The sequence below is a fragment of the Stegostoma tigrinum genome, chromosome 3, assembly GCF_030684315.1.
Source record: "Stegostoma tigrinum isolate sSteTig4 chromosome 3, sSteTig4.hap1, whole genome shotgun sequence".
Classification (NCBI taxonomy): domain Eukaryota; kingdom Metazoa; phylum Chordata; class Chondrichthyes; order Orectolobiformes; family Stegostomatidae; genus Stegostoma; species Stegostoma tigrinum.
Window position 1 is genome coordinate 106,731,067 of NC_081356.1, and position 22,213 is coordinate 106,753,279.

At 43.7% G+C, this 22,213-nt stretch overlaps 1 protein-coding gene and 1 non-coding gene across 3 annotated transcripts in view; both read right to left on the reverse strand.

Annotated features, from left to right (window-relative positions):
• The window catches only part of LOC125450701 (KH homology domain-containing protein 4-like), a 71,082-nt gene that overhangs the window by 6,932 nt on the left and 41,937 nt on the right, over positions 1-22,213 (reverse strand). The window contains exons 11-12 of one of the 2 annotated variants that reach the window (XM_059644812.1): positions 11,545-11,712; positions 699-805 (exon numbers count right to left, since the gene is read on the reverse strand). In XM_059644812.1, the coding sequence (XP_059500795.1) occupies positions 699-805; positions 11,545-11,712 (275 nt within the window). The remainder of the gene's footprint in view (positions 1-698; positions 806-11,544; positions 11,713-22,213) is intronic. The other variant, XM_059644813.1, reaches the window with a different exon arrangement.
• LOC125451374 (small nucleolar RNA SNORA47) lies at positions 3,880-4,008 on the reverse strand. Its single transcript, XR_007247287.1, has one exon. It is a non-coding gene; the product is annotated as a small nucleolar RNA SNORA47 (small nucleolar RNA).

Below are 22,213 nucleotides of genomic sequence, written 5' to 3' on the forward strand. Positions count from 1 at the left end.
ATTTTCAATTAGCATAAAGCATAAAGGTTAGGTCTGGATGTCCTCGGTAGTGGTATTCCATCAAAAGTGCAGACCAGGCTGAGGACTTGTAACGTTGAGCCATTTACAAATCCAGCACAGGTTTAACCCTTGGCTGATTCTAATGCCTGATGGTGATGATGACAGGAGATGTGAGATAATTTTAAAATCTTTTTCTACTGTACAACTACAAAACAGGCAATTCTTGATTACAGCTGAACGTCCTTGGTGACAGCACTGGTTTAAACATTTTAAATGCCTTACCTTATTGCTTGGTTAATCTTAAGATTTTAGTTTACATACTATCTGCAATACATTGTGTTGCATGGATTGCCTCATATCTACAGAGATCCCATGAAGCCAGTGAGCAACAAGAGTTCAGGGAAATTTCACATTGTACTGTTTGTCCATACAGGTTCAAATATTTATGTGACAAAAAGGCAAGAGGCTAGAAATATTCACAAAATATGACACTCTCATGACTATAAATGAGCCTGATCTTAAAAGAGGTGAGAAGCTTTGATCCACCCATCAAAAATAGCTCTGAAAGTCTCTAGATGGTGTTAAACTTGCTTCGTTAAGCCCTGCCCCTGAACATCATGACCAGAAATAATTAGCTCCTATAAGTTAACAGTCTAAAATGAAAAACAACTTGTAAATGATAAAAGGAACCTACTTACCTTTCTCTTCCTCTTCCAAAGAGGTCGGAATCAGCAGCTATCTTCATCCCAGATCCCATATTCTGACTGCTCCTAGTACCTAGATTAGTCAAGTGAAATGGTCCGTGCTATGAGTAGAAAAAAGGCCACAGAAATCAACAGGCGTGATTGCACAGAAAGTACAAAACAAATTCGATTACGACTAACGTACACCAACATTAACTTTTTTTAAACGCAAACAGGATTCTAGAGCCCTTCGGAAGTTGGTCTTCAGAATCAGCATGGGCTCTGGTCCTGGCTTTACATGGTCATTGTTGATTGAATGGGTGAACAAACATACAAAACAGCTAATGGCATACTTTTAAAATTCTAAACAACCAGTGTCTCATTTATTAAAAATCCAAAAATTTTGAACATAAATCTCATTTGTTAAAAAGTGGCATGTTTTTCCCCACCTTGATACAGAAGATTAATTTAACAGATTATAAGACAGAGCATAAAAAATTAGTTAGGCCACATTTGGAGTACTGTGTGCAGTTCAGGTCGCTACACTATAGGAAGGAGGTGGAGGCTCTGACCTGGTTGTTGCCAGGTTTGGAGTTGTTAACTATAAGAAGATAGAGAAGATTTGTAGCTCAGGTTCTGGATGAGGTTGCAGACTTGCTCGCCAAGCTGGTGGGTTTGGCTGCAAACATTTTGTCACCCTGCTAGGTAACATCGTCAGTGCGCCTCCGGTGAAGTGTTCGTGTTCTATCCCACTTGCTGTTTATATGCCTCAGTTTGTTGAGGTGTTCTGTTTCTTCTAGTTGTTTCTCAGTGGCTTGTACACTGGATTAAATTCAATGTGTTTCTTGATGGAGTTTTGATTAGACTACCAGGCCTCCAGGGATTCCCCGGTGTATCAGTTTGCCTTGTGCAATTATGGATGTGTTGTTCCAGTCCCAATCTGCATCCCTTTTTGTTCATGTGTAGTGAGACAAGTGAGAATTGGTCATGTGTCTTAGTGTCTAGTTGGTGCTCATGTATCTGTATTGTCGGTTTTCTTCCTGTTTGGCCTATATAGTGTTTCTCACAGTCCTTGAATGGTAGTTTGTACATTACACTAGTTTTGCTGGTTTGGGGTATGGGACCCTTTACATTTGTGAAACGCTAAGGGGCATATTTCCAAGTCAGAATGGTGAGTGGCTTGAAGGGGAGCTTGCAGGTGGTCGAATTCCCATGCATCAGCTGCCCTTGTCCTTCGAGATGCAAGTGGTCGTGGGTTTGGAAGATTCTGTCTGAGGATAACAACTTTGAGGGTTTTTTTTGAAATTTGGTGAATAGTCTCTAACTACAGAAGATGTTTGACAAATCTGAAGATGATCGCAATCCAAATAAGAATACATACTGTTGGTGCAAACAAATCATTCAATTTGCATTTTCAGCATCAAACTAAATGATGTGAATGTAATAAGCAAACATGATAAAACGCAAATTATCTTCCCCAATAATACTGAATATAAAGAGTTTATACATCTAAACAAAGACAATATATAAATAAATAGAGGCCACAGAATATAGATGCATATATCACTGAAAATGGTATGGCTGCTTGAGATAGAGGTTAATCCGAAGTCCTGGGTTTTATAAACAGGGACTAAGAGTAATTAGCAAGCATGGTACAGCTTTGTAAAAACCCTGGCTTGGTCTCAGCTGAGCACTGTGTGCAGTTTTGAAAGTTTATAATGGATGTGAGGACTTTAGAGAAGGGGTGGTCCCAGGAAAGAGGGGCATGCATTAAATGGATAGAGTGGAAAATGTGGAGCTGTTCCCCTTGGAGAAGAGAAACTGAATATGACATTTGACAGAACTCAAGATCTGGAATTTCAAGAGTAGAAAAGGGGAAATTATTCTTGCTGGTAGAAGCGCTAAGAACCAAAGGCTTATAGTGACTGACAAAAAACTAAAGTCAATTTGATTTTACACAGTAAGTGCTTAGTATCTGGTATGCACTGCCCAAAGTGTGATGGAGATGTATTCAGTCTAGGCTTTCAGAGGATAATTAACCGTAGAGAAAGTCTTGCAGGGCTACTGAGAAAGGACAAGGGAACAGAACCAGCCAAAATGCTCGTAAGCTTTGCAGAACACCTCCGCTCAGTTCGCAACAAACGCTTTGCAGAACACCTCCGCTCAGTTCGCAACAAACAACTGCATCTCCCAGTCTCAAACCATTTCCACTCCCCCTCCCATTCTCTTGATGACATGTCCATCATGGGCCTCCTGCACTGCCACAACGATGCCACCCGAAGGTTGCAAGAACAGCAACTCATATTCCGCCTGGGAACCCTGCAGCCATATGGTATCAATGTGGACTTCACCAGTTTCAAAATCTCCCCTTCCCCCACTGCATCCCTAAACCAGCCCAGTTCATCCCCTCCCCCCACTGCATCCCAAAACCAGTCCAACCTGTCTCTGCCTCCCTAACCGGTTCTTCCTCCCACCCCAAGCCGCACCCCCAGCTACCTACTAACCTCATCCCACCTCCTTGACCTGTCCGTCTTCCCTGGACTGACCTATCCCCTCCCTACCTCCCCACCTACACTCTCTCCACCTATCTTCTTTACTCTCCATCTTCGGTCCGCCTCCCCCTCTCTCCCTATTTATTCCAGTTCCCTCCCCCCATCCCCCTCTCTGATGAAGGGTCTAGGCCCGAAACGTCAGCTTTTGTGCTCCTGAGATGCTGCTTGGCCTGCTGTGCTCATCCAGCCTCACATTTTATTATCTTGGAATCTCCAGCATCTGCAGTTCCCATTATCTCTGCTCGTAAGCCAGTATGGACATGACAGGCCAACTGGCTAACCCCTTGCTGTAACCATTCTATAATTTCAAAACAGATGTTCACCTAAAACAGTAATACTATGCAGGTTAACTTGAAGATGAACAATTAAAATCTTTGAATTAGGATTATGGACAGAGGATAACTGAAAATGCCATAGAATACAATGACTTGTAAACTGCCAAAACTATACAAATTTAATGGTAGTAACAGTGAAAACCAGATAGGTTCTATTATTACTCAATTTTCCATGAATAAATTTATTTCTCAAAGTAAAAGTGAAATCCAGAAATATTAATGCAAGACCTTTGTAAAGGATGAGTTTGCTTGATCCAATAACCTTTTCTGATCTATGCCTAATATGTTTACTGAACAGTGTACGCAGTCGTGATGTGCTTTAGCAACAAAGACACTCTGCAGCAAAGTTGAAAACACTACTGCATGATTTTAATATGGGAGGTTACTACCAGCAAGAGCAGCACAGTAATAAAGCTACCTCACCTTCTCAATCCTCCAGTGAGTTCACAAATGTGAAATAATCAGTTACTTATAATGTACATTAAAATAACATACCATTACGTTTTGCCAAAAACAAAAACAAAAAATTCCAATTACAAACAAATAACATCTCACAAAAGTAGTCATCCTTACATGACTGAAAAATTAAAATTCACATTTGAATCAGTCTAATTATACAATGAGTTTAATTAAAAATCAAATTTGGAAAAGTTCGGATATTCAATGATTTTATAATAACTCTCCATAAATGGCGAGCACACATTGAACTCAAAAACAACTAAATGGTTTCTCAGGAGGAAAGGTCGTGATCTATCACTATACTGTGCTGAAAGCAGAGGAAATAGGAAGGCATTTTTGAATGTTTCACATTTAAAAGACAATTTCTAGCCATAATCAACGAACTCACATTTATACAATTTCTTTTAACACACTGAAGAAGGGGGAAAAAAAGCCATATGTGCTTAATTGGAGCCTTAGCAAATACACTTTCTCTCAACCAATACTGGCTGAAGAAGTAGGTCTTAACTGCTGAAAACAAAGAAAACAGAATGTGGAGATATCTAGGAGGAAATCAAGGGCATGGGCCCCAGCAACTGATAAAAGCACAGCTGACTTTTTTAAAAAAATTCATTCATGGTATGTGGGCATTGCTGGCTCGGCCAAAAATTCTTGCGCATCCTTAAGCTGCTTCATCTTGAACAGCTATAAACCTTTGGACTTGGTACATCCACAGTGCAATCAGGGTAGGAGGGTCAGGATTATGACCCAGTAACAGTAAAGAAATGGTGGTATACTTCTAAATCAGGATGCTGTGGGGCTTGGAGTGGGCTTGGTAGGGGTACCCACTGATCTGCTAATCTTGTCCTTCAAAACAGATAAGTTCATTGGTTTAGGAAGTGTTGCCAAAGGAATCTTGATTTCCTGCAGTGCATTTTGTAGATGGTATACATTGCTGTCACTATGCCTTGGTGGTAGATGGAGCAACAATCAAATGTGCACTGGCCTGAATGACAATGAACCTCAAGTCTTGCCTGGATACAAATATCCAGGCAAGTTCAGTGTATTCTTGGAGGTACTGGTTTCTGGTCAATCGTAACCCCAGGGCATTGATAGGATTCAGTGGTGGTAAGGTGATTGAATGTCAAGGGCTGGTAGCTAAATTGGAATTTATTAGAGATGGTCATTGCCTGGTATTTGTGTGGCAAGAATGTTATTTGCCACTTTTTAGCCAAAACCTGGAAACTGTCCAGTTCTTGCTGCACTTAGAGATGGACTGCTTCAGTAACGAGGTCATGAATGGTCCTGAACATTGTCTAACCGAATGGTCCTGAACATTGCCTGTTCTGACCTTACAATGGACAGAAATCAATGAAGCAGTTGAAGATAGCTGTACATAGGACTCTTCACAGAGGAACTCTGCAGAGGTGCGTGGAGCTGAGATGACTCCTGAAACAACCACAAACACCTATCTTTATGCCAGATATGACTCCAACCAGCACAGTTTCTCCCCCACCCCACTGACCCCAGCTTTGCTAGAGCTCTGTGATGCTACGCTTGGTCAAATTTGAACTTGATGTCAAAGGCAGTCACCATCAACTCACCTCTCCAATTCAACTGAGCGGTCCTAGTAGAGCCCAAACTGGGCAGTAGTGAGGAGGTTAATGCTGAGCAGGTTCTGCTTGGTAGCACTATTGATGACACCTTCCAACACTTGTCAAGAGTACTCAAGTTACTAGATCTGTTCAAAGCCGGCCCCATTTAGCACAGTGGTGATGCCACACAGCATGGTGGAGGACAACCTCAAATGTGAAGCTAGGATCTGGTCCCCTTGGTGGTCACTGTTATCGAAATGGTCAAGATCAGATACATCTGCAAAAGGCAGACTCGTGAGGATAAGGTCAAGTATGTTTCTCCCTCACCACTTGCTGCAGACTCAATCTAGTCACAATATCTTTTAGGACTGCTCCACACCAATCCGTAGGGCAGCTCACAAGCTACTCAGGAGTGAGCATTCATGAGGTGCTGCTGGACATCAACAGTGGCAGAATGGTACACCAACACAATCTTGCAATGTCATTGCCTGGCATATACCCCATGATAACGTATCTATCAAGATGGGACCAACTCTGGCCCAAACAAGAGTGCAGGAGGGCATGCCAATAGCTGCACTAGACATGCCTAAAAATGAGATGTCAACCCAGTGAGGACACAAACAGAATTATCAATGTCCCAACAGCACGAGCAGCAAGAGACAGACAGAGTTAAGCAATTCCACAACCAATGGATCAGATCTAAGCTCTACAGTCCTGGCATGTCAAGTCTTGAATGGTTCTGGACAAATAAACAACTCACTAGAAGAGGATGCTCCACACATATCCTCATCCTCAATGACAGGCACATCAGTGTGGCACATGAATACACAAGATAAGGCTGAAGAACTCTCAACAATCATCATCATAGTGCCAAGTGGATAATCCATCTTGGCTGACGTCTCAAGTCCCCAGTATTACAGATATCAGCCCTCAGCCAACGTGGTTCTCTCTCAAATGGATACCACTGTCACCCCTACCGGACCTGTCCTGTTGGTGGAACAGGACAAATCCAGGGATGGTAATGGTAGTATTTGGGACATAATCATGCGAACAATCATACCTCAAAGACAACGTCAGGCTGTTGTGCAAGTAGTCTGCGGCCAGTTCTCCCAATTTTGGTACAAGCCTTGGTAAGGAGGGTTTTGTAGGGTCGACAGGGTTGGGTTTACCATTATCGTTTCCAGTCCTTGGGTCAATGCCAAGTTGTCCAAACAGTTGCCTTCCTTCCTCTAAGTCATTTCAAAGGACAGTTAGGAGTTAACCAGATTGCTGCAGGTCTGGAATCACATATAGGCCAGACCAGGCAAAAGCAGTAGAGTTTCTTCTCTAAACAACAGGAGTGAACCAACTGAGTATGATTCATGGTCGGCACCAAGATTAGTGCTTAATTCAAACTTGTGGTTGGATTCAAGTCCATAATCCTACAGTTAGTCCTGGGCCACTACGTACCAGTGCAGTGACATTGGGGGGGCATGATGGCACAGTGGTTAGCACTGCAGCCTCACAGTGCCAGAGCCCCGGGTTCGATTCTACCCTCAGGCGACTGTCTGTGTGGCGTTTGCACATTCTCCCCATGACTGCATGGGTTTCCTCCAGGTGCTCCAGTTTCCTCCCACAATCCAAGGATGTGCAGGCTACGCTGCCCGTAGTGTTCAGGGATCCAGAGATTAGATGGGTTAAAGGGGGATGGGTCTGGGTGGTACTCCCCAAGGGTCAGTGTGGACTTGTTGAGCAGAAGGGCCTGTTTCCAGAGTGTAGGGATTCTATGATTCTATTCTATTCTATGATTATCAAGGTATCATCCGACAGTTTGAAGAGGTCAGAATATAAGGAGTACAGATATTTTCAAAGATTGCATTACAGAGATGAGAGAGATAGAGAGTGACAAGGTCACTTGAATGGATAGCTGAAGAACATAAGAAACAACAGTAGCCATAAGCTGTTCAGCCTTTCGAGCCTGTTATCCCCACTGATTAAAATCATCCAAAAATTGCTACCTTAACTCCACCATATCCAATACTTCATTGGTATCCAAAAGTCTGTCAGTCTCTGTCCTGAATTACTTAAAAGACAAGCATTCACAGTTATCAGAGATAAAGAGTTCCAAAAATTTGCAAACCTTTAAACAAGGAAACCTCTCACCACCTCAGTCCTAAAGAGGTGACCACTGGTTCTACCATCCCATGACACAGGAAATATCTTCCCAGCATCTTCCCTGTCAAGCTCCTTAAATGTTTTCAGTGCAAATACTTCTTATTCATTTAAACTCCAAGCAACGGTGTCCTTCTCCAAGGTACAGTGGTATGCAATCAAGGAGCTGCCCTGGGGGTTCTCAACACTGACTCCAGACATTATAACCTTCATATCCCAGGAACGTGTCTCATGAACTTTTGTTGGACTCCCTCAGAAAAATAAAACTTACCTTGGATACAATAATAGAAAGCATACATGATTCTTCAGATGCAGTCGCATGAAGAAACTATATAACTGTAGCAAGACATCCTTATGTTCATATTCAAATACTGATAAGAATAAAAATTTGAACACCATTACTTTCTTGCTGGATCTGCATGCTTACTTTGAGATTATTTTCCAAGCAATTAGATTAGATTAGGTTCCCTACAGTGTGGAAACAGGCCCTTCGGCCCAACAAGTCCACACTGCCCCTTGAAGCATCCCACCCAGACCCAGACCCATCCCCCTATAACCCACATACCCCTCAACACAATGGGCAACTTAGCATGGCCGATCCACCTAGCCTGCACATCTTTGGACTGTGGGAGGAAACCGGAGCACCTGGAGGAAACTCACGCAGATACGGGGAGAATGTGCAAACTCCACACAGACGGTCGCCCGAGGCTGGAATCGAACCCGGTCCCTGGCACTGTGAGGCCGCAGTGCTAACCACTGAGCCACCGTGCCGCCCTATTCTGAATAATAACAATTATCAATCTTTCAACTTTTAAAAAAAATCTATTTTTCCCACCAAAGCGCATTAACTTCACAACTCTCAACATTATATTCCATCTGCCTAGGTCTTGTCCACTCAATTAACCTGTCTATGTTGCTCTTCAAGATAACAAAGTGTGGAGCTGGATGAACACAGCAGGCCAAGCAGCATCTCAGGAGCACAAAAGCTGACGTTTCGGGCCTAGACCCTTCATCAGAGAGGGGGATGAGGAGAGGGTTCTGGAATAAATAGGGAGAGAGGGGGGAGGTGGACCGAAGATGGAGAGAAAAAAAGATAGGTAGAGAGGAGCGTATAGGTGGGGAGGTAGGGAGGGGATAGGTCAGTCCAGGGAAGACGGACAGGTCAAGGAGGTGGGATGAGGTTAGTAGGTAGGAAATGGATGTGCGGCTTGAAGTGGGAGGAAGGGATGAGTGAGAGGAAGAACAGGTTAGGGAGGCAGAGACAGGCTGGGCAGACGACATGTCCATTATGGGCCTCCTGCAGTGCCACAACGATGCCACCCGAAGGTTGCAGGAACAGCAACTCATATTCCGCTTGGGAACCTTGCAGCCCAATGGTATCAATGTGGACTTCACCAGCTTCAAAATCTCCCCTTCCCCCACCGCATCCCAAAACCAGCCCAGTTCGTCCCCTCCCCCCACTGCATCACACAACCATCCCAGCTCATACCCTCCCCCCACTGCATCCCAAAACCAGCCCAGCCTGTCTCAGCCTCTCTAACCTGTTCTTCCTCTCACCCATCCCTTCCTCCCAACTCAAGCTGCACCTCCATTTCCTACCTACTAACCTGATCCCACCTCCTTGACCTCTCCATCTTCCCTGGACTGACCTATCCCCTCCCTACCTCCCCACCTATACTCTCCTCTCCACCTATCTTCTTTTCTCTCCATCTTCGGTCCGCCTCCCCCTCTCTCCCTATTTATCCCAGAACCCTCTCCCCATCCCCCTCTCTGAAGAAGGGTCTAGGCCCGAAACGTCAGCTTTTGTGCTCCTGAGATGCTGCTGGGCCTGCTGTGTTCATCCAGCTCCACACTTTGTTATCTTGGATTCTCCAGCATCTGCAGTTCCCATTATCTAAGTTGCTCTGCAGCCTTTTTGCACACTCCTCACAATTTAGTTTGTATCGTAAATTTGTGTAAGTAGCAACTGTGGATACAATGCATGCATTCCCCTCATTTAAGTCACTGATGAGACCATAAGATATAGGAGCAGAATTAGGCCATTCTAATCTTCGAGTCGGTTCTACGATTTGATCATGGCTCATACGTTTCTCAACCCCATTCTCGTGCCTTCTTCCCATAAGATCTCCTTACTGATCAAGAACCTATGTCTTAAATACACTCAATGATTGGCCTCCACAGTCCTGAGGCAGAGTTCTACAAATTCATTATCCTCTGGCTTAAGAAATTCCTCATCAGATCTAAAGTCATCCCTTCACTCTTGAGGCTCTGCCATCAGGTCTGTCTTGTAAATTTCCTCTGGGCCCCTTTGAATGCCAGAACATCCTTCCTTTGAAACAGAGGCTAAAACTGTTCACAATATTCCAAATGCAGTTTGGCCAGAGCCTTATACAACCTCAGCAGTACATCCCTGCTCTTGCATTCCAGCACTCTTGAAACGAATGTTAACATTGCATTTGACTTCCTAGCTGCCAAGTGAACTTGTAGGTTAACCTTAAGAGAATTCTGAACGAGAATTCGCAAGTCTTCTAGTGCTTCAGATTTCTGAAGCCTTTCCCCATTTAGAAAATAGTTTACACCTCTATTCTTCCCACCAAAGTGCATAACCTCTCACTTGCCCATACTGTATTCCATATGCCACTTCTTTGCCCATTCTCCTAGCCCATTTACGTCCTTCTCCAGCCTCCCCACTTCCTCAACCTGACCTGTCCCCTTCCAATCTTTATGCCATCTGCAAATTTATCAATAAAGCCATGCGTTCCTTTGGCCAAATCATTAATGTACAGACTCCTTTGAAACTCCACTAGTCACCAGATGCCATCCTGAAAAAGACCCCTTCATCCCTACTCTCTGCATTCAGCCAGTCAGTCAATCCTCTATCCATGCTTATAACTTGCCCCTAACATCATTGGGCTCATCTTATTTAGCAACCTTCTCTGTAGCACTTGTCAAAGGCTTTCTGGAAATCCAAATAGATCACGTCCATTGGTTCTCCCTTATTTTAGTTGCTCGTTACCTCCTCAAAAGAATCCTACCATATTTGTCAGGCCTGGCCTCTCTTTGAAGTCGCTGCTCTGACTCAGCTGTATTTTACCTTGCACTTCCAAGTTCTCTGCAATCTCATCTTAAATAATGGACTCTGAAATCTTACCAAAGGAAGGCTAACTGGCCTAGTTTCCTGTCTTCTGCCTTCCTCCCTTCTTAAACAGGAATATTGATAATGTTTGTAAGTATTTGAACTGATTTTGTAAACAAGAATCAGAAATTTAAAATTGAGGCTTTGCCTAAGTAGGACAGCACTGAGTAATCAAATTTGTAGATAACAAATGAATACAAGGCACATGCGACTACTCTCGTGGGTTAATTTTTTAGTCAAGTATTCAATTATATTTGGTTCTTTTTTAAAAAACAAGAAATCATCATGCCACTTATTGTAACAGTCAGACAACCATTAATAAAGCCGCACAACATGCAGTGAGCATAATTTGTTTACCAAAATTCAACATTATACTTTATTTTAAAAGTATGCAGTTAACTGTTTATTATTAGCCTGGGGAATTCTTGCAGCAGTTTCATCTGAATTTTTCTTATTACATATGCCATGTCTTTGCTGTTCTTACAACTTTCAATAAAAGGGGATTGCCCAGTTGGATTATGCATTGACAAGCATGTCAGTCAGTTTGCTCTTTCCAACCTTTTAGAGCATCACCTACCAGATCCTAATGCAATTAATTATTTGGTGCAATGTATCAGTGGCTTTTCTAAACTCACGCATTGTGAGTATACCTACCTGGTATCCAAGGAGATCTTCTGGTGAATTTGCTGCTCTTTCTTCAGTGAAACGTCTCTTTTGTGGCTGAGGAGGAGGTGGCATTGGGTTACTAGTACCTGTGGTCTGGAACTGATACTCTGAGCTGGACAAAGACACTGGCATTGGAGCAGAGTTTACAGGCTGGACCTAAGAATAACCGACAAATACTTAATAAAACTACAGCAACAGACTGACAAGAAATCAACCAACCCAAAAATGTGAAACTGAAAAAAACTAATCAGGGCTTGCTTTTATATAAAAAAGACTCCTAAGTAACATGGGTGATTTACGTGTTAATAAATCACTGGGGAGGATGTCCTTACAGAGTCTTCAAATGAGGCCATCTGGGTGGAGTCTGGGGGGAAGAAAGGGATGATTACACTGCTGAGATTATACTACGGGCCTCTTAAACAGTCAGAAGGAAATACAGGAGTAGATGTGTAGGCAAATGAGAGAGAGAGATGAACAGGGTTAGGTCTGTAGGGGGCTTCAACTTTGCTAACATTAACTGGGATCATCTTACTGTGAAAGAATTAGAGGAGGTGAAATTTTTAAAACGTATCCAGGAGAGCCTTCAGTGCCAGTATGTAGAAACTCTTACTGGAGGTGCCGCAGCACTAGGCCTAATCCTAGGAAATGAAGCCGATCAAGTGATCAAAGTTTCAGTGGGGGAGCATTTAGGGATAGAGACGGCAGTAAGTCTGCATTTGGAAAATGGGCATCTTTTAAAAGGAGTATAGTGAGAATTCAAAGCCAGCTAGTCCTCTAATAGTGAAGGCTAATGACAGCAAGTCCTTGGATGTTAAGGGCCACTGAGAGTTTGATGAAGAAAAATGAAGCATATGTTAGGTACACTGCACTAAAAACATAATAGCGAGTATAGGAAAAGGCTTAAAAAGGTAATTAGAAAAGCAAAGAGGGGCCACAAAATATCTTTGGCAAATGGGATTATGAGAAATCACAAAGCTTTTTGTAAGTATGTTAAGAGTTATCAGATTACCAGGGTAAGTGTGAGGCCCAGTAGAGACCACAGGGGCAATCTGTGCATGGAGGCAGGAAATGTGGGTGAGGTCTTATATCAATACTTCCCATCTGCATTCACAGAGAAAGACATTGTAGCCAGGGATTTTAACTGAGGTTCGAGAATATGTTATGGCCAATAAGGAAGAGGCATCTGGTATTTTAGTAGGCATAGAGATGCATAATTCCCTAGGCCTGATAAGATGCCTCCCATAGCAGCCTGGGATACAAGAAAGGAGATTGCTGGTGCCCTGGCAGATACATTTCATACTTCAATGGCCACAGGTGAAGTGTCAGATGACTGGAGAGCAGATAATGTGGTTCCTTCGTTCAAGAAGGGAAGAAGGGATAGGCCAAGTAATTACAGACCAATGAGCCCAACATCAGTCATAGGGAAATTATTGGAGAAAATTCTGAAGAACAGGGATTAATCATTACATGGAAAGATGGGGATTGGTCAGGGATAGTCAGCATGGATTTGTTAGAGGGAGATCCTGGCTGGCTAATTTAATTGAGTTTTTTGAAAAGGTAACTAAATATAATGATAAGGGTAGTGCAGTCGATGTGGTTTACATGGACCTTAATAAGGCCTTTAACAATGTCCCATATGGAAGGCTAGTCCAAAAGGTTACGGCCTGTGGTATCCAAGGCAAGTTGACAAAGTGGATCCAAAATTGGCAAAGGGTGATTGCACAGGGTTTTTCTTGTAACTGAAAGCCTGTGACCAGCAAGGTAGTATAGGGGTCAGTGCTCGGACACTTGCTGCTTGTTAAGTGCATTAAAAACTAGGATGTGAATGTAGAAGGTTTAATTAGTAAGTCTGCAGACGTCACAAAAATTGGGGTGCTGTTGATGGTGAAGATGGTAGTCTCAGGCTACAGTTTGATATTGACAAGATGGTAAATTCGGCCGGGCAATGATAGATGGAATTTAATCCTGATAAATACACAGTGATGCATTTTGGGAGGTCTAACTAGGGGAAGGATATACATAACACATGGTAGGTCCCCCCAGAATACTGAGGAACAAAGGGACCTTGGCGTACAAGTCTAAAGATCCCTGAAGATGTCAGCACAAACAGGGGCAGTGAAGGCAGCATACGGGTGCTACACTTCATTAGCCGGGATGTAGAACATCAAAGAAAGGAAATGTTGTTGCAATCTTATAAAACATTAGTTGGGCTGCAAATGGAACAGTGAGCAACTCTGGTTGCCATGTTATCACAAGAATATGGAAAAAGAGTGCAGAGGAGATTCACCAAGATGTTGTGTGGGATGAAAAGTCTCAGTTATGAGGAAATACTTGACAGGCTGAGCTTGTTTTCCTTGGTAGAGAACAGCTCGGTGGGAGGTGGTGTGGATCTGATTGAGACATGGAGAGTTATGAAAGGCACAGAGAGTAGATTGTGTGAATTGCTTCACCAAAGCAGCTGTGTCTAAGACCTGAAAACATAAGTTTAAGGCAAGAGGCAAGTCGTTTACAGAATATCTGCAAAACACTTGACAAAATGACATTCTGACAAAACACCCAGAAGATGGCAGATGTCTATAACGTGCTGCCTGAGAGGCTGGTAGACGCAGGTACTCCCACAACATTTAAGCAGCATCTGGATGAGGACTCAAAGTGACAGTGCACTGTTGGCAATGGTCCACGAGCAGGTAAATGGGATTAGTGCAGTTTGGTGTTTGTTAGTAGACATAAACATGGTGGACTGAAGGGCCTGCATGTAAGCTGTATGATTCTAAAAAGGCTACACACGTCTTTGTTGAAATGATTCAGTTTTATAACTTAATGTATTAACAAGCCAAGCACACTCACGTTACGTGGCTATTTTGAAGTCAAAGTGTTTTGTAGCATCATAAATTGGTACTTTGAGCCTCACTTTTATCACACGCCAGTTTGGTACATGGTATGATTCTTGCTAATGTGACTTCTATTTCTTTGGAGACCAAAGATTAGTATGGTCTATTGAGAGTAACATCAGTTGACTTGATCAGTCACAAGACATCAGATAATAGTCCAACAGGTTTATTTGAAATCACAAGATTTTGGAGCGCTGATGGTGCTCCAAGATCACAGGTGAGGCTGTCTTCACTGGTACAGAACATGGCTATCAGCTTCTGCTTGGCAATTCAGTGTTGTTGTGCATCGGCAAGGTCGCCTTGGTTGACGCTTACCCGAATGTCGTAAGTTGAATGTCATTGACTGCTGAAGTGTTTCCCGACTTGGAAGGAACATTCCGGTCTGGCGATTATTGCATGATGTTCCATTCATCCGCGGTCATTGTGTTTGCATGGTCTCACTAATATACCATGTCTTGGGGCATCCTTGCCTACAGCGTATGAGATAAGGCAACATAGGCCAAGTCACATGAGTATCTGCCATGTACATGGTGGACGGTGTTTCCCACGTAATGGTAGTATCCGTGTTGATGATGTGGCATGTTTTGCAGAGGTTGCCATGGCAGTGTTTTGTGGCATTGTGTCGATGTCATCCTGAAGTTTCCACCCTAGATTCCACTCTAAACATGTTAAAGAAGCCATCCTCTATGGACCAGCCCTGCATATACACAGGCTCTGTTCAGACAAAGAGGAATGTGGTGGAAACCTAAAGATGCTGAAAAATGCCCTCCTAAGAACAAGACATGATAGTCAACTCATCGATCGCCAGTTCCGACATACTTTAGTGAAAAACCACAACAACATCTTGAGAAGGCAGACACAGGACGTGACCAATACAGTACCCTTCATTATACAGTATTTCCCTGGAGCAGAGCAACTATGACATGTTCTTCATAGCCTTCAACATGGCATCGATGATGACAAACATCTCACTAAGGTCACCCCCACACCTCCAATTCTCACGTTCTAACAACCATAAACAGCAAACTACCCAGCCTTCAGGGCAACATAGACCGCAACACCACACAACCCAACCATTGCAAACTCTGCAGAACATGTCAGATCACTGACATGGATACCATTACACAAGGGAACACGTACAACACATACTCAGCAGATATTCGTGTGACTCAGCCAATGTTATTTACCTCATACGCTACAGGCATGGTATGGTAGCTTGGTGAGACCATGCAGACACTACAACAATGAATGAACGGACTCTGTGCAAAAACTGCCAGACAGGAATGTACCCTTCTAGTCGGGGAACACTTAAGCAGTCAAGGGCATTTAGCCTTCGATCTTCGGGTAAGCGTCCTCCAAGGTGGCTTTTGAGCTACACAGCAACACCGAGTCACAAGCAGAAAGTGACAGCCAAGATCCGTAACCCACTAAGATGACCTCAACCTTGATCTTGGGTTTATATTGTGCTACATGTAACTCCACCATACTGTTTTGTATCTGTAAAATCTTCTGTACTGTCCTGTTTTGACACCATCACCTTGATAACTTGTTATGATCTAACTTAATTAGTCTGTACAGTTTTGGATTACTTGTTACTTTGGTTAGACCCTTGGCACGCAACACTCATATCTGTCATTTATTCCATCAATTTGGTTTGTTACCAGTACCACATTATTTTAATTTTTTGTAATGATCTCTCTGCCTCAATTAGTCAGATTATAGATCATCCCTTCACTTGCTATTCAGCTGTTGACACTGTACTTACACCATCTGACATTTTTGATCATCTGCAGAGAATTATTACCCAACCTGTTGACACTCCACTCACACCATTTGTACGATCTTTCGACTTCTCCGCCTATGAATTATGTGCCTGTGTGCTTCTCTTCACTCCACTGATGAAGGAGCAGCACTCCAAAAGCTTGTGACTTCAAATAAATCTGTTGGACTACAACGTTGTGTCATGTGATTTCTGACTCTGTCCACCCCAGTCCAACACCAGCACCTCCACATCTTAACTTGTTTCATGACATCAACAGTTATCCATTCTCTCATTCTCACAAATAAAAGATATCAGTGGGCTTTCGAATTTTCCACAAAACCTAAATGCACCATCTGGGGGATTCTAGATGATGATAATTCACTAAGAACGGAAAAAAAAACACAGCACAAGAACAGGCCCATCAGCCCTCCAAGCCTGCAGCAAAAAATTTTGCCCTTCCATACTAAAACTGTCTTCACTTACAGGATTCATATCCCTTTATTCCCTTCTGATTTGTCCAGGTGTTTCTGGAGCGCTGCTGTGTCTGCTTCCACCACCTCCACTGGCAACGCATTCCAAGTACTCACAACCCTCTGTGTGAAAAACGTGCCTTGCACATCTCTTTTAAACATTCTCTCCTCTTTCCCCCCCCGCCCCCCGCCCCCCCCCCCGCCCCGCCCCCGCCCCCCCGCCCCCCCCCCCCCCCGCCCCGCCCCCCCCCCCCCCCCGCCCCGCCCCCCCCCCCCCCCCGCCCCGCCCCCGCCCCCCCCCCCCCCCCCCCCGCCCCCCCCCCGCCCCCCCCCGCCCCGCCCCCGCCCCCCCCCCGCCCCGCCCCCCCCCCCCCGCCCCCCCCCCCCCCCCCCCCCCCCCCGCCCCGCCCCCCCCCCCCCCCGCCCCGCCCCCCCCCCCCCCCCCCCGCCCCGCCCCCCCCCCGCCCCCCCCCCCCGCCCCCCCCCCCCCGCCCCCCCCCCCCGCCCCGCCCCCCCCCGCCCCCCCCCGCCCCCCCCCCCGCCCCCCCCCGCCCCCCCCCCGCCCCCCCCCGCCCCCCGCCCCCCCGCCCGCCCCCCCCCCCCCCCCCCCACCACCACCACAACCTTGAACCTGTGTCCCCTTATAACGGACCCCTCTACGCTGGGAAAAGCCTCAAACTTTCCACTCTATCAATGCCACTCACAATCTTAGGAATTTGTACCAGGTCACCCCTCTACCTCCTGCACTCCAGTGAAAACAAATCCAGTCTAATACAAAGATGTTAAGAACTGCAGAATCTGACGTAACAAGGTGTAGGGCTGGATGAACACAGCAGACCAAGCAGCATCAGAGGAACAGGAAGGCTGACGCTTCAGACCTAGATCCTTCTTCAGAAAAAATGCTGCACTTCATTTCTTGCTTCACCTTTCTGAAGAAGGGTCTAGGCCCAAAGCATCAGCTTTCCTGCTCCTCGGCCTGCTGTGTTCATCCAGCTTTACACCTTATTATCCCAGTCTAATACAACCTTTCTTCATAGCTGAAGTCCCCATGGCTCATGACTGGCAAGAGTTAATAAGCAATGATTCTTAGTGTTTCAGTGCCCAGAAAAGACAGAAATAGAAGGAAAACTTGAGTCAACAGAAAAGAACAAGGGATTTGTCTATGAGGCTGGTATTCGATTTGCGAACCAACCTGAATTCACTGCTTTTATCATGCATCATTTCTCATGCATCATTTCTTTTGTACTCATTTTAATAAACTAAATAAATCTGCACTTATACTTAGAATGGGTCTTCTAACCAATTAGGAACAAAAATGATTTAGGTTGACTCTCTCAAACTTAGTCTATAACTATAATTAATGTTAACTTAAAGATCCAAGTATAATAAAACCCCAAAGCTTTACTATGGTTAACATTTAACACCATCTGAAACATTCTATAAATACCTGACAAGCCACTCTAATTTGAAGAAATTGCTTGCATTTCATTACCTTCTAAAGGCAACTATGAATAGCTAATAGGTATGGTCCAAACAGAGACAGCCAGATCCCAAAGCAAATGTGAAAACCAGGAAGCTGTAATCTTTCACTAGCTTTTACTTCTGAAAGTAGTTATTCCCGATACTTAGCTTTCCATCTCCACAATTTCAATAGCAAGACTTCAAATCCTACTTTGGAAGCTGGCAGCTTAAAAATTGAAATGCCTCAATGAAGCACCAAGGTCCAGAGCATCATGGAAAATCCAGAGCAGAAGTCAATAAATTAAAGAAAGAGAAGATAAAACGTGCACCGTTTATCATCAGAGGCACAGTGCAAATAGCATAGTTACAGATCTCAGTGATAACATAGGAAGTACATGAACAGTCGGCGATTTAGTCCAGCCTGCTTTTCTTTATCCTTTCATCAAACAATGAGCACTGGTGGTCAACCTAGTACATGTTACCCATTCCCAACTGCACATGAACTTAATGATTTACCAAGCCATTTCAGAGCGTGGTTAAGATAATAAAATGTGAGGCTGGATGAACACAGCAGGCCCAGCAGCATCTCTGATCTCCAGCATCTCTGATGAAGGGTCTAGGCCCGAAACGTCAGCTTTTGTGCTCCTGAGATGCTGCTGGGCCTGCTGTGTTCATCCAGCCTCACATTTTATTATCTTGGATTCTCCAGCATCTGCAGTTCCCATTATCAGAGTGTAGTTAAGGCCTATCTGGAGTCATCTGCAGGCCAGATCAGATAACAATGGCAGATTTCCTTCCCAAAGGACATTAGTGAATCATATAGGCTTTTACAATAATAGATGATGGTTTGACAGTCACTGTTATGTGAAGAGGAGTTTTCTATTTTAGATTCCATTAATTGAATTTAAATTCTATCAGCTGCAATGAGCCCATGATCCCACAGCATTAGTCTGGACCTCTGGATTATTAGCTCAGTGATAAAATGACCAGACCTACGGATTAAACACAGATTTGAAAGCGATGGATAAATGAAAACTGGTATATTTTTAAAAAGCGCAAGGATAACAGGGTGTTAACCAGCTTTAGTTGGATGGGGTGGGAAGCAATAAGTTAAAAACTGGTTAAGTTTAAGCTGGGATTCAAAGTGAGTACAGATGCGCCATAGAGCTTATTCCTGAGTCTGCATCTAGAAATTAATATTAACGACTTGGATACATGCAGCAGTGTTGAAATTTGCAGATGATGCCAAATTATGATGCAGCTAATTCATTTCAGGAACAACGAAAGTTACAAAACAACACTGCTAAAATCAAAACAATTAGCTACGAAGTAGGAGATAAAATTTAATGTACAATAGCAGAATTGATCTCCATTGCATTTAACTGGAACAGGATTAGACCTTTAAAACCCACAAGCCTGCCGCACCTTTCAATTACATCATAGCTCATCCGTACATTAATTCCATTCATCCACCCTGGTTTATCTCATCTGCCAAAACCTCAAGCAACTTTGATATCAGATCATGCTAACACTGAACAATTCTATATTTTTACCATATTCGCATGATGTATTACTCTTCAATGGACTAGCTCTCATTTTAAAGTTATGGTCCTTTGTTCCACACTTCCATCAGCAGGAATATTTTCTAACTACCCCACCAATTACTACCAAAATTCTTAAAACCTCAAGTTAATGCTGACTTATCCATATTTCAGAAAATACAAGCACAATTCACATAACTTGCATTTCTGGGCAATATTCTGCTGAATTTGCTTTACACTTACAAAGCCATAATAATCTTAAAACCATGTCCAGAACTGTACACACTGCTCCAGAATCAGTCAAATCAGGGGCTCTATCAAAACTTCCCTGAATTTATATTCTCATTCTCTTATTAGAAAGCTAATGTTCCATTGATCTATTTTTCTTGTACCTGACAGATAAACAATTCATTGGAGGATGCTTCACCAACATCCCCATCTTCAACAATGGAACAGCCCAGCGTATTAGTGAAAAGATAAGGCTAATGCATTCGCAACAGCCAGAAATGATGAGTGAATGATCCATCCTGGCCTCCTCCAAAAGCCTCCAGCATTAGAGATACCAGTTAACAGCCAAATCAACGTAGTTCATGTGATATGAAGATTCGGCTGGAGACATTGGATAGTGCAAAGGCCACGGGCCTGAATATTATTCCAATAATGGTACTGAAGACTTGGACTCCATTTTGCTGTATTTCTAGCCAAGCTGTTCCAGTGCAGCTACAACAGTGGCTTCTGCCCAACCATGTGGAAACTTGTCCAGTTATGCCTGTACACGAAAAGTATGACAAAACCAACCCATTACCACATCATCAGACTATCTGTGGTCATCAGTGAAGTGATGGAAGGCGTCATCAACAATACTATCAAGCAACAGTTGATTACCAATAAGCAGCTCACTGATACTTAGTTTGGGTTCTGCTAACGCCACTAGTCTTGTAATGATATCAAGCTGAAAGACCTGGAATCCAGAGGTGACGTGATAGTAACTACCCATGACACCAAGGCTGCACTTGACAGAATGTGGCATCAAGAAGCCCTAGAAATACCACACGCACTGGCAACTTGGGAAAGCCCTCTGCTGAATGGAGTCATGTCTGGTACAAAGGAAGTTGGTTGTGGTTGTTAGAGATCAGTCATCTCAGGTCCAGGACATCTCTGCTCAGGCAACTTTCTGAGAACCAACCATCTTCAACTGCCTCATCAATGACCTTTGTTCCGTTATAAGGTCAGAAATGAGACGTGTGCTGATTTTTGCACAATGCCAAGCCCACTCATGACCACTCAAACACCAAGGCACTCCATGTCCAAATGCAGCAAGACATCTACAATGGGCTTGGACTATAAAGTGACAAGTAACACTCATGCCACACAAATACCAGACAATGACTATCCCCCAATGAGAGAATCTAACCATCGCCCCTTGAAATTCAAATGAACCTTTGGTTCTACAACCACCAGTCTAACTCTAATCAGAGAGCAGCGTGTGGTCTTTAGGGACAATAGCATTTTTACTCACTTTGCTTCACATAAGCATTCTAATAAAAAGCAGGGAGATGGCAACTTACTGGCAATATCACTGCGTTAGTAATCCAGAACCCCAGGCTAATGGGTTCAAATCCCAGCGGATTGAATTCAATTCAGAGATTCACACAGCATAGAAGCAGCCCTGCAGGCAGTGAATCTGCACTGACAATTAACTCCTATCAGTTTTCACTAGTCCCACTTTTCAGCACTTGGCCTACAACCTTGAATGTTATGACATTAAGAAGTACTTTGATGAGCATTTGTAAAGGTTGAAACGTTACCCACCTCAAATACTCCACAGTCAGTGAATTCTAGATCTCCACCATCTGGGAGAAAATGATTTTCTTTAAATGCTTTCTGAACCTCCTGCCTTTCACTTTAGAATTATGCCTCCTTTTTACTGACCCTTCAACTAGGTCAAGCAACTGCTTCCTATCCACCCTTTTCAATGCTCCTCAAAAAAATGCAATAAGATTCCCTCTCAGCTTCCTCTGCACGAAAAAAAAACAGCCTGAGTTGATTCCAGATGCTCTTCAAAGCTAAAGTGCTCCATCCCGGGCAACATCCTAGTGAATCTCATTTTTGCCCCCTCCAATGAAATCACATTCTTCCTTTAGTGTAGTGATCAGAACTTCACATTGAGCTTCATCTGTGGCCTAACTGAAGTTCTGTACACTCCAACATGACTTCCTTGCTCTTGTAATAAATACCATAACTGATAAAGGCAAGTGACCGTATGCCCCCTTAACTACCCTATTAATCTATCCTGCTACCTTTAGGGACCAGAAGACAAGCAACCTAAGATCCTTCTGTTCTTCTAATCTTCCAAGTGTCTCGCCAATCATTGAGTACTCCTTTATCTTGTCACATCTTCCAATGTGCACCACGTCATGTCTAACGGGGTTAGATTTCATCTGTCATTGATCTGTCCATCTAAACAGTCTGACCACTAAAAAAGTATGGAATTTGAAATAACACAGTGTGGAACTGGAGGAGCACAGCAAG